This window comes from Quercus lobata, chromosome 10 (assembly GCF_001633185.2).
Source record: "Quercus lobata isolate SW786 chromosome 10, ValleyOak3.0 Primary Assembly, whole genome shotgun sequence".
Classification (NCBI taxonomy): Eukaryota; Viridiplantae; Streptophyta; class Magnoliopsida; order Fagales; family Fagaceae; genus Quercus; species Quercus lobata.
In genome coordinates this window covers 65130405-65149283 of record NC_044913.1, presented here as the reverse complement: position 1 = coordinate 65149283, position 18879 = coordinate 65130405, and the positions used below count along the sequence as shown (strand labels likewise).

The 18879-nt window shown below is 34.4% G+C and overlaps 2 protein-coding genes across 3 annotated transcripts; one reads left to right on the top strand and one right to left on the bottom strand.

Annotated features, from left to right (window-relative positions):
* Positions 1-20: 20 nt before the first annotated feature.
* LOC115965420 (MLO-like protein 1) lies at positions 21-10005 on the top strand. Of its 2 annotated transcripts, XM_031084636.1 has the most exons (15): positions 21-212; positions 327-534; positions 659-716; positions 818-1050; positions 2830-2946; positions 3069-3129; positions 4879-4973; positions 5684-5758; positions 5886-5974; positions 6246-6295; positions 7242-7282; positions 8953-9162; positions 9263-9330; positions 9423-9483; positions 9587-10005. In XM_031084636.1, the coding sequence occupies exons 2-15, from the start codon at positions 418-420 to the stop codon at positions 9872-9874; spliced, it is 1563 nt and encodes a 520-aa protein (XP_030940496.1). In that variant the 5' UTR covers positions 21-212; positions 327-417; the 3' UTR covers positions 9875-10005. The 2 variants fall into 2 exon arrangements, with proteins under 2 accessions (XP_030940496.1, XP_030940497.1); XM_031084637.1 differs by lacking the exon at positions 2830-2946 and having other exon boundaries at positions 21-534.
* Positions 10006-15568: 5563 nt separating this feature from the next.
* On the bottom strand, positions 15569-18483 carry LOC115965245 (serine hydroxymethyltransferase 4-like). The gene is made up of 4 exons (XM_031084417.1): positions 18477-18483; positions 17020-17607; positions 15758-15844; positions 15569-15669 (listed from the first exon to the last, which is right to left on the bottom strand). The coding sequence occupies exons 1-4, from the start codon at positions 18481-18483 to the stop codon at positions 15569-15571; spliced, it is 783 nt and encodes a 260-aa protein (XP_030940277.1).
* Between the last annotated feature and the right edge of the window lie 396 nt (positions 18484-18879).

Genomic DNA, 18879 nt, shown 5'->3' with positions numbered 1-18879 from the left:
TTGCCAGTGTAAAAAAAAAGTCTTTGTGAGAGTTTGGTGAGACTCACGGTTACTTTACTCGTTAGGAGTGAAGAATAGAACACCCTTGTGGACCGGCCAAGAGATAAGGTGATGGTGTGAATGAGGGCCAAACCCCGTAAATTTTCACATTTACTTTTCTTTTTGGCCCATAATAAGGAGGTTTGTCTAAAATGGCAGTGGCGGCCTAGCAGGTACAAAATTTCAATTGATAATCCCACCAGTTAGCTGCTTTGCAGCTCCTCCATCCTACTCTTCTAGCTTGTGATTCTATTCTCTTATTAATTTCCCTTTTTCTTGTTTTAAAGATAAGAATTTGAAGGAGAGAAAAGAGTGAGAGTGCACTATATCATCATTTTAATTTGGTTAAGAGACAGAGACAGCGACAGAGACAGAGACATGGTAGAAGAAGGTCTAACTTTGGAGTACACCCCAACATGGGTTGTTGCTTCTCTGTGCACTGTTATCGTTGCCATCTCTCTCGTCGCCGAACGTCTCCTTCACTACACTGGCAAGGTATGTCAATCTCTGTTCTGCATCCATATATCATTTTCAATTTTCTTAGTCTAATTAACACTACTTTGCTAAACTGATCATCATTAATTATTCATATAAAATAAATGACTCTTTTAATTTGCAGTATCTCAAGAAAAAGAACCAGAAGCCTCTCTTTCAGGCCTTACAGAAGATCAAAGAAGGTCACCACTCTCTCTATTACTTACATTTATATATATCTAGAGAGTTGGATATATTCTGGGTGTGCTTGATCAATATCATTTTATGGTGTGAATGAATGCAGAGTTGATGTTGTTGGGGTTCATATCACTGCTACTCGCAGTGTTCCAATCACGGATTGAAAAACTTTGCATATCCGAGAACACAGCCAAAGAGTGGTTGCCTTGTAAATTAACAGATGCATCTTCTTCTTCTTCTACTACTACCCATTTCCAAACCTTGTTCACTTCTTTTATTCCCGGTCGCCTCCTCGCCGAGGAAACAACTACTCCCGAAGAATATTGTGCTGAGATGGGGGTACTTAAAAAAACTTTTTCTCTTTCTAAATTTTAGAACTTGACCGCAATCAGTGCTTCTATCAATGTTACTATTTTGGCTATTGGTGATTGATTAATTTTGTTGTTTATTTTAATCAAAGTAGATACGAATATATCACAAGGAATCAAATTTTAGTGGATTTAGTTTACTTTACCATATCAATGCACCAAAACTATTTTTGTATTTTAGTTTGTAGCGTATTGAGTACTGTTTAATTACTGGGGGAAAAAAAGGGCCGTATATATTTTTTATAATAAAAAAAATACAGAGAATTTTTTTAATTATCACATGACTTGACTTGGAATAATATTTAATTTTTGAAGTCTTAAAAAACAAATATTTTATTGATTGGTGGAATCTTTCAGTCAGATCTCTCAAGCACTTGCATAGGTTGCGAATGCATTTGCTCTTCAACTTGTTAAATCAACGTGCGGGGTAGATTGTTTGAAATCTCACATATTTGGAATCCTACATTTGACTTTTCACTTTCTACTTTTATGATTCCTCATAAGTTGTTGTTTCTGTCATCTTAGTTCAATCCGATTTTGAAACATAAAGGATCATTTTGATTGGAGTGACACTTTACTGCTCCCTCTCTCATTTCTGCAAGACAAAATTTACATTATCTATTTGATCTGGATGATTTTACAGAAAAAATAGTTATTATCACATTTACCATCAATGATCTTGATATTAGGTGCAGAATTAGAACATGTCATAATCCCCTGCATTGTTAATCAACCTGGTATAAATAAGAAGATTTGAGAATCAAGGTTATTAATGCTCATGTTTTAAATGCTGCCAAGCATGTTTCATAGTAAAAAGACTTAGAACTTGGAGATTCAGCTATTATGAAAAAGACTTAGAAGGATGGTTAATGAGCACATGCAAGTTCTAGCTTTAAAACATTCAAGTTAAGTCTGTGAAAATCAAACTCCAGAAGATATAACAATGCAATTGTTTATAGGTATAGCACACATATAACCAGCGTGATCATTAAAAGAGAGTAAATTGCACTAGTTAGCTTGTCCTGAATTACCTTCTTTTTCCTGCACATAAGTAAATTGAACTTAGCTTCTATAGATAAGAGTATTTCTTACCTGAGGAAGCACCAAATTTCTTCTGATATGCATTGCCAATGTAACAGCAAGGATACAACTCAGCTTATATAAATCATTAAACTTTCAGAAAATATTGAGGTTCTAGTCATGGATAAGGTTTCAAGCAGATATGTTTGACTGATGATTTTGGATATGACTTCACAAATTCTTACTAGCCAGGGTGCATTTTCAGACTAAATTCTAAATATGCATAGATAATGCATCCCATATATTCTTATTGAGTTTTTTGGTGTTCCCAAGAGCCAAAAAGATTTTTCTAAAAAATTGGTCGTTTAATCTTTGCTTAGTTAGCAAATTACACTAGCCTGTATTACGAAAATTTTCAGCTAATGTTAAATTGTTAATACAAACAAAATATTTATACTCTTCACTGTTTGAAATTGAATAGATCAACATCCTCTAGTGTAGACAGAATTACGTAATTTTTTAAAATTTCTTTCCGGGAGACCTTTGTGGCCGGGTTATAACTTATAAGCATGCATAACTGAACTCAGCATCATATAAAGTTATTAAGGTCTTCAAAGAATGCTCTAGGAATGCAATTAAAATATAATTTGTTAACTAAGGTTGCACGTGCATGCATTTATGAATTGGATTATCTTATTAGTTTTTTGCTTTCTTTATATCGATTTTACAGGGAAAGGTCCCAGTGTTATCTCCTACTGCACTGCATCATCTCCACATATTTATTTTTGTGTTAGCCGTTGTGCATGTGACTTTCTGCGCTCTAACTATTCTCTTCGGAGGAGTGAAGGTTAATTTTCCCTACTCTTATAATTATCTGTCAAATTTTTTTTTTTCTTTTTAATTATAACCAAGAGTTCTTATTCTTTAACCTTAGAGTCAATTTTTCTATAATATGTTTTAATGGTGTAGATACGTCTATGGAAACATTGGGAGGATTCTATCTCAAAAAAGGAAAACGATCCAGAAGAAGGTAATGCTCAATTGCTCATTAAAAGTTTAAAGTCGAAAAATACATTTTAATCCTTACATTTTTAGTGCTATTCTTATTTTAGTTCTTATATTTTATTTTTGTCGTTTTTAGTCCTTATCCTGAAAGATGTTTCCCGTTTTGGTCCCTGCCATTATATCAGAAATGGAGAAAGTTAACGTAACAAATGGCAAGAGACAAGAATAAATAATATTAAATTAAATTAATGTCCACGTGACCTAAATTAATAATAAAAAATATTTTTTGGCATTAAAAATGTCACGTCAGTATCTAAATTTAAAAAAAATTAATTTATTAATTTTAACTAAAAAAAATTAAAAACAGAATTAAAAGTTAAAAATCATATGAATTGAGATCTAAGTGTGTCTTGAATAAGAACGATAAGAACACAAACTCATATCCAAACCCAGAAATTAAAAAAAAAAAAATTAATAAATTAACATTAACACCTTCCAATTCATAGCCCATGAAAGTTGAAGAAACTCCATAACAACTCAAATACCCTACTATTCTACACCATAGGAGTTATAATCTAACACAGAGAAGGATTTAAAAACCAAAAAAAAACCAATTTCTCTTCAACATTCAACCACTGGAAAGAATTTATTTTATTTTATTTTTTATCATCATTTTCCTGAGAAAATAAGGTAGAAAAAACAGAAAGTATAAAAAAGAAAAAGAAAAAAGTTGACCATTAGATCCACAATCAGAGACACAAAGCGGTGGCTTGAAGATCATCAGCGATGCCGAAATCTTCATCCATCGGAGGAGGTAGATTCAGATCGAACGGCTGGATCTTACGAAACGAGGAGGTGAGAACGCAGTAGTCGTCGTTGTCGCTACGGCAATCATCGGGTGCAACAGGGTTCACAATCTTGACCCTTGAGACCGGATTTGAAACGACATCCTGGGGCCACTAAACGACTCGACCGTACTGCTCATACTACTTGTCGTTGGCCTGTTAGGTTGAATCGGATTGAACTTTAGTACTGGCAGAAGAGGAAAATCTGGGTTGTTCGTCTCTGATTGCTGGAAGATTTGCTAGCTGAGGAGCGGTGAGCACGATGGCGTCCCAGGTGGGAACCCGACTGCGGTGTCTGACAGAAAGCCGGAGATGTTACCATGATTTCTTCAGTAACCCAGAATTTTATTTATTTATTTTTTATATATTTTTAAAAATTTTTGGGGTTGTGTTTTTGTTGTTCTTCTTCAAGAAAAACTTAGATCTCAATTCATAGTTTTTAATTCTATTTTTAATATTTTTATTTAGTTAAAATTAATAAATTAATTTTTTAATTTAGATGCTGAGCCATTTTTTAATGTCAAAAAAACAGTTTTTATTATTAATTTAGACCATATAAATATTAATTTAGTATTATTTATTCTTGTTATTTGTTACATCAGCTTTCTTTGTTTATGATGTAATGACAAGAATTAAAACAGGAAGCGTTTTTTAGGATAGAGATAAAAAGCCGTAAAAATAAAATGTAGGGACTAAAATAAAAATAACTTGAAAATATAGAGACTAAAAAGTGCTTTCCGTCAAGTTTAAATCTACATACTTTCCTGTGTTATGTTTCCTTATGTTGATTCCCTGATCATAAAATACATTTATTCCTTACCTCACTTCTTTTGGACTGAATGGCATAGAAAGTGTGTGCATTTTCTTTAATAGCCAACAACTACTTGCTGTTGTTTACATCTTTTCTCACGAAAATACTGTATTTGCAGTTCTGAAAACAAACTTTACACAAGTCCAAGATCATGATTTTATCCGGAATCGCTTTCTGGGTTTTGGCAAAGATTCGGCTTTGTCAGGGTGGGTGGTAAGTTATGGAAGCCTTTTTAATCAAGTCAATCTGCCTGTTTGACAACTAATACCAACTATGATTACAACTGCTAATAATTTGGTTCATCAATGTTATTAAGAAGGATAATGTAATGATCATACTTACTAATAGTTTTTCATGATGGAGAGAATTCATTTCACTATGGTTGCTTGGTCTCTCTTCTTCAGAATATAAATTTCATTGATGAAATTTGTGAAAAATTACAAAGTGACCATACCAACCATTTCCATGTTAAATTTGTTTGATTAAAAGTTGGCTTACTATAAGATTCATAACTAAATAGTTTTCAACTGTATCCCAGGTTTCTTGTTTTATAAATATCAGGAAAAAGAAAAACCACTATCTCTTACCTCTTCTTTTATGCCAGACTACACGTAATTTTTTTTCAAAAAAAAAAAAAAAAGAAAAAAAGAGATTAGCAGAAAATGATTTCACTCTAAAACTTTAAATGTTGCAGATCAGCTTTCCTGTGCAGTTTCTTTGATAATCTAGAATAAAATATTTCAGTTATGACATTAGAATCACTTCTACAGGCAAAATATATATGAGATAGAAATCATTTCTGGGTGCTTGCCTGACTTCTATTGGACGTCACAATTGGGTAGTTACAACAATATACACTAATGTTTTCTTCTCTACTATTACAAACAAATGATTTTTTTTTTTTTTTACATCATCATTTTCAGCATTCATTTTTCAAGCAATTTTATGGGTCCGTGACAAAAACAGATTATCTGACAATGCGACTGGGCTTCATTATGGTAAGTTATATAAAGTTCTATACTTATTCAATTTATTATTCTTTTTTTTTTTTTTTTTCAAAACCCCATTACTTTTTACTTCACTAGATAATCTTTCTGATTTTTAATATATCTTTCTTTACTATAGACTCATTGCAGAGGAAACCCACAGTTTAATTTCCACAAGTACATGATTCGTACCCTTGAAGCTGATTTCAAGAAAGTCGTTGGAATAAGGTTAGTCACAATTATTAAAGACATTCCAAGTGCACTCATTATCTTATTTTCTGTATTTTGAGCTTTATTATTCCTAACGTGGAGTACATCTTATAAGGTTAAACCAATAAAAAAAGTACTGACGTAGAAGGTTTGTGCTTATGCTCAACCTCTTTTGCTTAAAAAATGGTAGTACTTCTATTTTCCATGTATCATATTGTATTAGCTCTCCGTGCACTAAGTACTTTCTAATCTGATAGATCCTACTAAATTCTAACTTCATTAATTGCAGTTGGTATCTTTGGTTATTTGTGGTCATTTTCTTGGTGCTGGATGTGGCTGGTAAGTGCTCTGTCTCTCTCTTGTTAACAAAGTGTAACAGGTTTTTTGCACATAATTGAATGTATGGCCATAAGGCCATCATTAGCAACACATTTTCTATTCTGACCCAGGTTCTGAAAATGGTGTATAAATTTTTGTTGTAGAAGTTGCAAATTCTTATCCATTTGGCTCACATTTCTATATCTAATTTCTATTGAAAGTAACATCATGTTCCATGAATCAGTCATCAAAATTTCTAAGTTCCAATGACTATAATGTTGGGTTAAGATAGCTTGACCCCACTTAATTAATTCAATTACTCAAGTTGATTAATTAGGTCAAATTACATGCAAATCGTGAAGGCACCAACAAATCACCAAATAAACTAAATGTAGTGGAAATTAAATTGATACGATATTTGTTAAAAAATGGGGAAAACCTTTTGCAAGGCAAAAATCCTATCAGGTTAATTTAAGGTCACTACTCCCAAGAATTCACTAATCAATAATCAAGCGGTTACAAATATGAGGAATCTTACCATTACCCTAGCCTATCCTAAAATACCAACCTACAGTTGAAACTTCGTTCTAATACCCAATTGGACTTGATCTTGTAGTAGCATTCTTTCTTTTGTTGCACAAATCTCCAATCTGTGACTAATTCCTTTGCACGGATCCTAGTATGTGACTAACTCCAGCAACTTGAATAATAGTTCTTGGCTGCAAAGTTCTTCACTTCATAAATGATGAAGATCATGAAGCACTTGGTTGCAAAACCTTATGGCATACAAACGCAGTAACTTCAGATCTACTCAATTACAAGTAAAGTGCGTTTTGTTAAAGAATTAACCAATTACATAGAAAATATGACCCTAACATATAATGCCATATTTTTTGTCTCTGTTCTAGGCTCAGCTATATAAAGATCATTATCTCCAATGCATCATGTATTCTGACTTTTCTTGCAGGTCGGCATGCATACTTCTGGATTTCATTCATACCCTTCATTGTAAGTTCTACGTCATAGTTTTCCTATTAAATTGCTTATATATTTATGCAATTTGATTAGTCACTATTTTGTAAAGATTATACCATGTAAGAACATTTGGATTGCCTTTTTTTGTTTTCTATTTGTACCGGAAGAGAAAGTCCAACAAAGTTTGTTTGTGCACTAGCACCCTAGAATTTAAATTTTGATGCCTACTAGCTCACATGACAGATTATGCGTATGTGTTTATTTTATTATTATTATTATGGTGTGGGATTAGAAGGAACTAGCCAGTCTTATGCTAACTACATTTTATGAGTTAAATTTGATACAAGGTGACTTTGGTTTTTGACCTAATAAAGCAGTGTCATTGACAGTTGGTATCGAGTTCTTCCTTTGAACACTTCTAACTTATCAGAAGGAGATTGTAATATTTTAAAGCTGAATGTTACAGTTTTTCACCTAGTGTAGATCAAGGAAAAATTATGGTTGCCAAATATAAAATGGAGTCCTAGATCGTCAGTTCATAGAAACCGTCATATGTCCCCTCAAAATCTTGACATGCTTATCTAGGATCTAATCCTAAACAGCTCTTGTAGTTGCAATTAAGCATTGCTACATTTCACCCAAGCTTAGGCTCTATAAAAGGAGTTCTTGCAGGTGCTTGCAGCAATTCAGAGAGCTCTCAGTGGTATAAGATAATTTTTGGTCAAGAATTTGGTTTATACATGCTCATTCTCCCTAAAAAGGACCCTGTGAAAGATAATAATTATATTAAGCTGTATTTTTGCAAGCTTATTACTAGTTTCTATCATGTTAAACTTAGTAAAATATAGAGATCATAATCTCCACCTTATCTAATTATCGAAGTCAACTATATTTATTTTTAAATAAAATTTTATATGAGAAAAAGCAAGAAAATTCCTAAAATTGATGTCATTGATATTAAGGTGATCCTTCATCCATTTGACTTCAAACTGTTGCTATACACAAGCAAAAGCTTGTTTTCATTATATCTAACTGTTTAGGACAAATGGAACATGTGCCAATGAAGATGTCAATAAGGATGTTATTCCATGTTTCATTAATAATACTGGTATACTAGTATTTACAAATATAAATCTGTTAGAGATATTGGTCAGGGATTTTTTTTATGTCCATATGAATTAAATTGCACAACTATGTTGTCAAGAATAAATTTTGTACCCCTTAGTTTCAATCCATTTCATCGTCCTAACACATGCTTGTGTGTGTGTGTATGCGCGCGTGTGGTGTGTCAAAAATATAAGGAAGATTGCATGAACTATTTAAATGACTTACATTGTTCAATGTTGAGTGTGTGCAATTTCTACACTAGAAGGAAGATTGGCCATAGAATTTGTATACCGCTTTATGAAATGTTCCTCATCAGTCAACCATGCACCTAGCAGCTACATGTTATCTATACTGTCAAATTGAGTATATGGATTTCAGGCTTTTCAGCTTCTTAAGATAAATGTGTTCTAGTATCTTTTCCATACTTTTGTTTAACTTACCATGCTCTTTAGTTGTAAATAACAATAAAATAAATGATTCATAATAATTGTGCATTTGTCTGCTCAAATCATCAAATGACATGTTCATCTCGTAAATGACCTAGATAACTTGTAGGGTAAGGGCCATAGCATTGATATTTATTTTATTTTTTACAGCTTCTACTTGCTGTGGGCACTAAGTTGGAGCATGTAATTATCCAGTTGGCCCATGAGGTTGCTGAGAAACATGTAGCAATTGCAGGTGATTTGGTAGTTCAACCTTCAGACAATCATTTCTGGTTCCATAGGCCCCGGATTGTTCTCTTGCTGATTCATTTCATCCTGTTTCAGAATTCATTTGAAATAGCATTCTTCTTTTGGATATGGGTAAAACAATTGAAATTTAATATTCATTACATACTAATGGCACAGAAATCTGAAATGAATACTATGGATTGAATTTCTATGATGCTTCGATATGTTGCAGGTTCAATATGGATTTGACTCATGCATGATGGGAGAAATCGGTTATATCATCCCAAGACTAGTTATAGGGTAAAACAATGATATTAATTATTCTATTTTTGAAACCTTGTGTTTCTATTGATGAACAAAATCTGATGTTAAATGCCAATTTTTTTTCATAGGGTATTCATTCAGTTCATCTGCAGTTATAGTACCCTACCACTGTATGTAATTGTCACACAGGTGAGTTGGATCATCACTAAGAATTCACCTTCTTTATGATCAATTCATATATGTTGGGGTTTTTGGTTGATGAAGATTGCTGAATTCCTTAAAATTAATGTAGATGGGAAGTTCATATAAAAAGGCTATATTTGAAGAACACATACATGAAGGGCTTGTTGGTTGGGCTCGAATGGCCAAAAAGAACAAGGGTTTGAGAAAGGCTTCTAATGGCTCGTCGACGACGACTACTACTACTACTACTACTCCGGGTTCTACTACTCATGCATCTAGCCAAATGAATCCAAAAGAAACTACTCCTATGGAAATTCAAATGAGTGAAGTATCTGCAATGGAAGAAGGCAATGCAGGAGAGATTGCAGCTGCAACTCTGAACGATGGACATAGCTGAAGGCATCATAGTCTCAATGAAAACTCTTTGCAGTTAGTATATATTTTATAAAGGAAAGTAAAGTAGAATTATTTTATAAAGGAAAGTTATTTTAGTTATTTAACGTGAAAAATTTCGCTCTCCATTATATTCAAAGAGTATTCATTCAAAAAAAGATACTCAGCTAACAAACAAACAGACTAATAACAAAACTCAACCAGATATCAAGTGGTTACATCTAGATAAAGTTTACAATACGACGACACAACGTCCCCATTAACTATTGGCTATAATCTCTACATCACTGTTCTTTCACACAGGAATAGGATGTTTCAATTTTCAAGATCCAGACCGATATAGGCAAATTCAAGTGCTTTGTTTCAAGAAATCCAATTATTCAAAAACAAAATTGAAAGTCACTTCAACCCAACAACATAGAAACAAGTAAAATGGATGGTTTACAACTACAAGTGTAGAACTGGAGAAGGAATTTAGTATCAAATATGGAGAAGGAATTTAGTATCAAATAATATCATATTAGAAGTATCAAAATCCAATAAGCGTGAGACATAGGGTCTGATTGGGAGTCACTTATTTTGCTAAAATTGAAAACTTTTTGCTGAAAGTACTGTAGATAAAGGTAAAAGTTAGTTAAAATAGTACAGTAGAACCTATAAATAGTACCAAAATGAGTCCAAATCTTCTATCACACTCTTCCTGCTCTACCATATACTCCACAAATAAAAACATGCCATATGTTCATCTATTTTATTAAATGTTAAATTTATGCCTTCTATTATTTCAATTACCTAAATAAGATGAGCTATTTATTTATTTATTTTTAAAACATTGAAATAATAGTAGCATTTAATAAAATAGATGGACATGTGGCATGTTTTTATTTGTGGAGTATATAATGGAGCATGAAGAGTAAGACAGAAGATTTGGACTTATGCCAAACGCACACATAGGCTACATCTTTTGTTAATACCATTTTATATTTTTAACGTAAGACTTCTTGTTTTGGGAAAAAGACTTTTTTTAGTCCCATGTTGGAAAATGAAATAGGATGCTATATTTTTTTTCCTTTATAAATAGCACTCTCTATTAAGAAATTTTAAGCATGAATATATGGGCTATTTTATTGTGTAGGCCTAATGTTCATTAGTTTATTCATAAAAGTAACTTTTTTTTTGAGAAATTCTTAGAAGTAACTTAATTGTCTCTATAGAACTTGAACAAGAGAATTTATTTTTTGGTAAATTGTGGCATCATGCCAAACAAATTACGCGCAAATCTGCGGATTTGGGGTCTAAAAAGGAATCACCGAGTCCAATTTAGGGTTGGACTTTGGAGTGCTTAGAGCATTAGCATTGGGGAATGCTAATGCCAAATCTAAAGGAAATTTAGCATTTTTATCCCCAAATCCATCTGCATCAGAGAATGGTATACAGCACTATTGCAAATTTTTTTGCAATACTGCTACAGTACAATTCTAAACATAGAATTGTACTGTTCACAGTATTGTAAAAAAATAATAATATTTTATTATGCTTTTCCCCGCGAAATCTTCTCTCTTCCTTCTCTGTTTCTCTGTTTGCTCTCCTCTCTTCAGACCCAAACACCATCGCTGAAGCTTCACCAAGCCTCTCACCCATCTCCATTGCTGAAGCATCACTACCCACACCCACTATCACCACAACCACAGCCACGACCACAACCATAGCCGCCACAGCCACCACCACCACCCACAACCTCAACCCCAACCACCATCAACCACCATAAACCAAAACCCACTCACCCACCCACCTGCCACCACCGTAAACCCCAACCAAAAATCAACCCACCACTAGCCACCACCACCACAAACCATACCCACCATCAACCAAAACCCACTTACCCACCTACCTTCCATCACCGTGAACCCCAACCAAAAATCAATCCGCCACCAACACCGTAACCCATACCCATCCACAACCCCAACCCAAAATCACTCCGATCAACCCGCGAACCAAACCACAAAAATCAAACCCCAACCCAAAGTCAATCCGCCACCAACACCGTAACCCATACCCATCCACAACCCCAACCCAAAATCACTCCGATCAACCCACAACCAGCACCTAAAGCCACTCTGATCAACCCACAAACCCAACCACAAAAATCAAATCCCACCAAAATTAATCAAAACCCAACAAAATTAAAACTCACCAAAAAACGATCCACGATCCACCGTAGAGACCCACGATCCACGATCCACCGCCCAGCCACACCCAGCACCAGAGAGACCCACAAACTCGAGAGGCAGTCAGGCATAGAGAGAGGGAAATGGAGGGGCAGAGAGAAAGTGACAGAGAGCATGGGAGAGAAAGTGAAAAAAAGATGAAAAAAATGAAGAAGTTCCAGCAATCTGAAGAAATATAGCGAGAAAGTGACAGAGAACATGGGAGAGAGAGTGAAAAAAAGATGAAAAAAATGAAGAAGCTTCCAGCAATCTGAAAATATATAGCGAGAAAGAGACAGAGAGCATGTGAGAGAGAGTGAAAAAAAGATGAAAAAATGAAGAAGCTTCCAGCAATCTGAAAATATATAGCGAGAAAGAGACAGAGAGCATGGGAGAGAGAGTGAAAAAAAGATGAAAAAAATGAAGAAGCTTCCAGCAATCTGAAAATATATAGCGGTTGGAAATAAATAATAAAAAATGGTTAAAAAATAATATTTTAATAAAAATAGAGTTTTGGGATGCAGAAGAAATGGTAAAATGGTATGGTATAATGATAAAGTAGTGTTTTAGTATGGTAAAATAGGATAGCATTAGCATTTTCCAATGCTAATGCTCTTAGGAGTTGGGATATCATTTACTCCGATAGCTCGACATTGTGCCAAACTAATTGCGGGCAAATCCACAAGCTTGGGCCTAAAAAGAGATCACTAGCCCAATTCAAGTATGAACTTCCTTTTTTTTTAAAAAAAAAATGCTTAGTATTTTAACACACATTGGGGAGAGGGAAAGTCCGAATTTCCTTGATTGTGAGGGTTTTTGTTTTATTTATTTTTATTTTTTTTATTTCTCTTAATAAGAAAGAAAGAAAGAGAGAGAAATAAGACAACAAGGGAATCTCATCAATTCCCTAAACCTTTGCTGCAAGAACAGGAAAAATGAAAAAGTGTCAAAAACCCTTACTCTCATCTAATATTCAAGTTCTAAGAATGCCAAAGCATTCGAAGCATAGTGTCCCATTTTTTCATGATAAGATAAACAATTTGTGCTTGAGATATCTTAAATATATATATATTTTTGATGAAGAGATATCTTAAATATATGATGCTTTTACCACACACTAATCACATGGTCTAAACCAATTTATTAACATCATGTGTTGAAAATTTATATATTCCTTTTCCATACCACACAGAAAGGTTAATTACTGTAGGGTCACAATTTGGAGCCCAAGCCCAAAAATGTATGGAGTCTTGGTCCAATGAGTCCAATAAAATGAATTTGTAGAGAATTAATCAAAGAATTAGGTCCTAGTGAAGTGGACAACAGCTAGTATTGGACTAAATGACAATTAAGCACAAATAAGAGATGTTGATATCAATGGATTTTTAGTTCGAGGAGGCCACAATTATTGTATATGGATCACAGTTGGATACCAAGACAGTTTAGATTGCTACAATGTTCTCTCTATTTTCCAATCCCCTTTCCATGAAGAGTCTTCCACCTTATATATCTTCTTTTGTGTCATCTTCACCCTCCACTTGTTGATTATCTGAACCCCTACTTAAGTACTTGTCCCATCAACCACCTTTCCTAGCTCTCTGTGAGTTAAAGTAGCCAAGGTAGCATTGTTCAGAGGTCTTCTCCACATAAATGCCGCCACTAAAGTAGCTGTTGTGCATTTAATGCGGTGATGTCAGCTTTCTCTTAGATATTTTTAGGTTATCTTCCTTCTCACATGTCCATGAAGCACATCTCTATCATTGAACCTTCTCGGTAGGTCACTTTAATTGCTGGATTATATATTTTGAATCATATTCATTAAGTCCGAGGAGTATGTACTCCTCAGACAGCCATTCATTTGCTCTCCACTTAAAGAACTTGGTCTGAGAATATCTCATAATTAATAGCTTCTCCTCGAACTTATTTATCCCCTCGGATAAAGCCTAAGGCCCAATATACGATCTTGGGCCCTTATCCCTACAATTACCTTTAAATAAAGTTAGGCGAAAATACTACTTTCGTCCCTACGTTTTCACCCTATGTTCACTTTGGTCCCTACTTTTTTATTTTACCATTTTTAGTCCCAAAATCAAAAACCGTTCCATTTTGGTCCCTACAATTAGCTTACTAACTAAAAATAGTATTAAAAAATTTATTTGCCTTTCTAAAAATTCTACGTCAGCAATTTAATTTTTAAAAAAACCACATCAGATAATTTTTTTTTTTTAAAATTTCTAACCTTCTTATTTTTTTAAAAAAGAAAAGAAAAGAATATAGTTAAATTAATTTTTTTTTTGGAAGAACACGAAGAACCCAAACACATCATGTGTTCTTCATTTTCTTCCCCAATAAGCTTGCCCAGAAAATTAAAATTCTATATTTTCTTTTCTTTTCTTGCATTTTCTTAGCAACCAAAACCCATAAATCACTTAGATTTACAAGATAAAAAGACATGCCCATAAAAATTTACAAAACATAGAGACATTTAACAATTACACTAAGACATTCAACAAGATTTTCTTATGCTTTGAAACCAAACACATAAACACAAAACTCAAAGCCGATTCATCAATAAACTACACCGAAACACAAGCCAATTCTCATTAATTTTAGATCTGGTCAGCCACTACCGATCTGGGTCAGCCACTATCGATTTGAGAAAGAGAGAGAGAAGATGAGATGATAGGCGATTTGGGTCAGCCACTACCGATTTGGGTCTTTGGGTCTTCAACCATGAGATTTGGCCATGGGTCTTCAGCCATAGGTCTTTGGGTCTTCAACCATGGGATTCGGCCATGGGTCTTCAGCCCTGGATTTAGAGAAGATGATAGGCCGTGGGTTTTTAGTCATGAGATGGATTGGCCATGAGAGAAGAGAGAGAGCTCGGGTTTGAGATGAGAGAAGAGAGAGAGGGACTGGTCTCCATGATTGGAATTTTAGCATGAGCGAAGAGAAAGTTTGAGATGAGATAATATACTAAGAGCATCCGTAGCAGATGTTGCAAAAATTATGCCATTTTACCACACCAAAGGCCTACTTTATTATTTTACCACATCATTTTACAACATCCCATTTATCGGATGTTTTATAATTCAATCCTATATAGTAAAATATTATTTACTACACATTAAAATAATATATTATCCCCTCTCCCATTATCATCAACAACAGCAACAACCCACAACGCAGATCAATTGCCACAGCCCACAACCACCGGCCATCCCCACAGATTAACCACCAACCACCAATATCAGCCACTGCTACCAAAAAAAAAAAAAAAAAAAACTCAAACAAACACTACAACCAATATCAGCCCCTACACTAAAAGTTAAAACAAACAACCACCAAAAAAGAGAGAGAGATCGGCGAGATTGGAGTGGTAATGACAATTGGCGATGACGACGACGATGACGATGGCGATGATCGGAGTGGCCTCGCCCATGCCACTTGCGCCAAAATACCCATGAACACCAACCAATCTCAACACCAATTCAGCCTAAGCCAAAATACCCATCACCCACAACCGATTCAACCCAAGCTCCAACCGATTCAAGCCACGGCTCCACCACTGAAACACCAACTACCACCAGAACTGAAACCCAAATGACTGAAGAGGGAGAGACAACTAAAACCCAAAACCGATCTTAAACACAATCTCCATCGTGAACCATACCCAAAACCGATCTCCACCGTGACCCAAACCTGACCTCCACTGTGAAACCCAGCCAACACCCAAACGACCACCACCAATCCGAACCCAGCAACCACTAAAACAACACACCACTTTAAACCCAGTAACCACCAATTTCAGCTTGTGATAATGGCCACCTTGCCTTGGAACTTATTGTTTGAAGATGTGGAGTGTGTCATTTTGTTCTTTCTCTGTTGAGGGAGGAGCTGGGTCTGATGTGAGAAGGAGTTGGGTCTGATGTGAGAAGAGAGAAAAAATCAATACCAGAAGTGAGAGGAGAGAGAAAACCGAATAAAAAAAAATATTTCGGTTTACCATTTCTGTCCGTATAATTTTGGCACATATACCATATCTGATAAGAGGATTTTGTTGTGTTTGGTGTGGCAAATGTGCCAAATATTTGGCATTTGCCACATTAGCCACATCTACTGTGGGTGCTCTAAGAGAGCTTTTGGGTCTTCGGGTTTGAGTTTTGTTTTTAGGTTGTGTTTGGTTTCTCAAAAAGCTTTAGGCTCATGGAAGAAAAGTTTAGTTTTTTTTCAAAAATATAATAAATAAATTTAAAAAAAAAACTTTTGGGTTTGTGTTCTTGTTAAAGATAAACTCAGATCTCAATTCATATGATTTTTTGTGTTTAATTCTGTTTTTTATTTTCTTTTATTTAGTTCAAATTAATAAATTATTTTAAAAAAATTTATGCTGATGTGGCAATTTTAACTGTCAAATAAATTTTATTATTATTATTATTTTGGCGAAAAACACATTTTGGTCCCTACATTTTCAGTCGATTTCTGTTTTAGTCCCTAAGTTTTTTTTTTACCGCTTTTAGTCCCTCTCCTGAAAAATGCTTCCATTTTAGTCCCTGCCGTTACATCAGAAACGGATATTGCAGACGTGGCAAACGGCAAAGTTAAATAATAATAAACTAATGTCCACGTGGCCTAAATTAATAATAAAAAATATTTTTTAATGCCACATCAGCATCTAAATTAAAAAAATTAATTTATTAATTTTAACTAAATAAAAAAAATTAAAAACAGAATTAAAAACTAAAAATCTTATGAATTGAGATCTAAGTGTGCCTTGAACAAGAACAACAAGAACACAAACTTAGGTCTAAGAACACATACCCAGAAATTATTTAATAAAAAAAAAAAAAAACTAACCAAAGCCAAAAATTCCGATCACAAAGCTAACCCACAACCACCAAAATAAAACCCACAACAATCCAGGCCAAGAAAATCAACCCACAAGCCGTGTCACAAAGCAAAAGGGCTCCACATTTGTCAGCAATAGAACGAAACCTAGCATAATCCCAGTCCCTTGGATATGCACTCCCACCACAAATGATCAACCTTGGCCTGAAATCCAAGGCCTTCTCCTCTAACTTATCATAATCGATATACCCAGTTGTGGAATTCACCTTATAAGGCAAACTCTCGAAGTAAATGGAGGTAGCAGAGATCTTCTTCCCACTAGAGGTGTAATACCCATGTGTCAAATGACCCCCAGATGGAAGATCCAAACCCATGATACGATCATGTGGTTGAAGCACAGCGGTGTAGGCAGCGAAGTTAGCTGGTGAACCTGAATATGACTGCACATTGACACCCCATTGGGTTGGGTCGAGACGGTAGGTTTGGAGGGCTCGAGATCGGCAGAGATTCTCGATCTCCTCGATGAATTCGTTACCTCCGTAGTATCGGTTACCGGGCATGCCTTCCGAGTATTTGTTGGTCAGGGCACTGCCTAAGGCTTCAATAACAGCGAAGGAGGTGAAGTTCTCGGAAGCGATGAGCTCGATGCCACGGCATTGACGACGCTTCTCCTTTCCTTGGCCTGGTTTTTTTTTTTTTTTTTAAATAATTTCTGGGTATGTGTTCTTGGATCTGGGCTTGTTTTCTTGTTGTTTTTGTTCAAGGCACACTTAGATCTCAATTTATAAGATTTTTAGTTTTTAATTCTGTTTTTAATTTTTTTATTTAGTTAAAATTAATAAATTAATTTTTTAAATTTAGATGCTGATGTGGCATTAAAAAATATTTTTTATTATTAATTTAGGCCACGTGGACATTAGTTTATTATTATTTAATTTTGCCATTTGTCACGTCTGCAATATCCGTTTCTGATGTAACGGCAGGGACTAAAATGGAAGCGTTTTTTAGGAGAGGGACTAAAAGCGGTAAAAAAAAAACTTAGGGACTAAAATGGAAATCGGCTGAAAATGTAGGGACCAAAATGTGTTTTTCGCCTATTATTTTAAGAGAAATGATAGGTCCACAATATTTTTACAACAAATCCTAGGTGGCAGGTTGTTACTGGTTGTTATTGTTAGGTTAAAAAAATAATCTCAGTGCTAAATTCAAATTTGAACCAATAACAACTAATCACCCATGATTTGTTGTAAAAATGTTGTGAACGTAGCACTTCTCTTATTTTAATAGCCACATCAACTTTTTATGTGCTAACAGTGCACTCCGTTTGTCACGTAGACTATTTTTCGTTAGTGAGCCAACGGTAGGGACCAAAATGGAACAGTTTTTGATTTTAGGGACTAAAAACGGTAAAATAAACAAATCGAGACCAAAGTAGAAATGAGGTGAAAATATAAAAAAGAAAATAGTATTTCCGCCATAAAGTTAACTTGACTAATTCTAAAGATAAGGTCACTGAAACAGAGGTGAGTTTCATGGCGTACGTAGGCATACCAAACATTTCTTGAGACTAATTATCATGGATGAATGATGATACTTACTGGGCCCATGGTGATGTTGATCTTCACACAATTTATCACTTAATTCATCATGACTTGGTCTTTTTCTATCCGGTTAAGTAAGTTGACGACCAACTGCAACAAATTCTTTTGGTGGAGGTATCAACTACACAAGAATTTTCTCAAACAGTTTGAAAACTAAACAAAGGCTAACAAATTTACACCAGGATATACTTGAACGTATTTGGGCATAAGGTAGCGATCTTTACTTAAATATTAAGTAAATAATATTTATATGAATTTTAATTTATTTGTTTCATTTTAATTATAGTTTTATTGCCTTTTTTGATACAAAATTACTAAGTTTTTGTATTCTAGTTCCACTAACAATTCCTTTT

Excerpts from the sequence above, each read along its gene's own strand:
- LOC115965420 (XM_031084636.1), top strand. The coding sequence starts at position 418 with ATGGTAGAAGAAGGTCTAACTTTGGAGTACACCCCAACATGGGTTGTT. Across the intron at positions 1,051-2,829 it reads AATATTGTGCTGAGATGGGG|GGAAAGGTCCCAGTGTTATC; the intron begins GTACTTAAAAAA and ends TCGATTTTACAG. Across the intron at positions 7,283-8,952 it reads TTTCATTCATACCCTTCATT|CTTCTACTTGCTGTGGGCAC; the intron begins GTAAGTTCTACG and ends TATTTTTTACAG.
- LOC115965245 (XM_031084417.1), bottom strand. Across the intron at positions 15,845-17,019 it reads TTTGCTTTGTGACACGGCTT|TGGTTGCTGGGTTCGGATTG; the intron begins GTGGGTTGATTT and ends GTGTTGTTTTAG. Across the intron at positions 15,670-15,757 it reads TTGGGTCACGGTGGAGATCG|TTCTGGTGGTAGTTGGTGTT; the intron begins GTTTTGGGTATG and ends TTTGGGTTTCAG.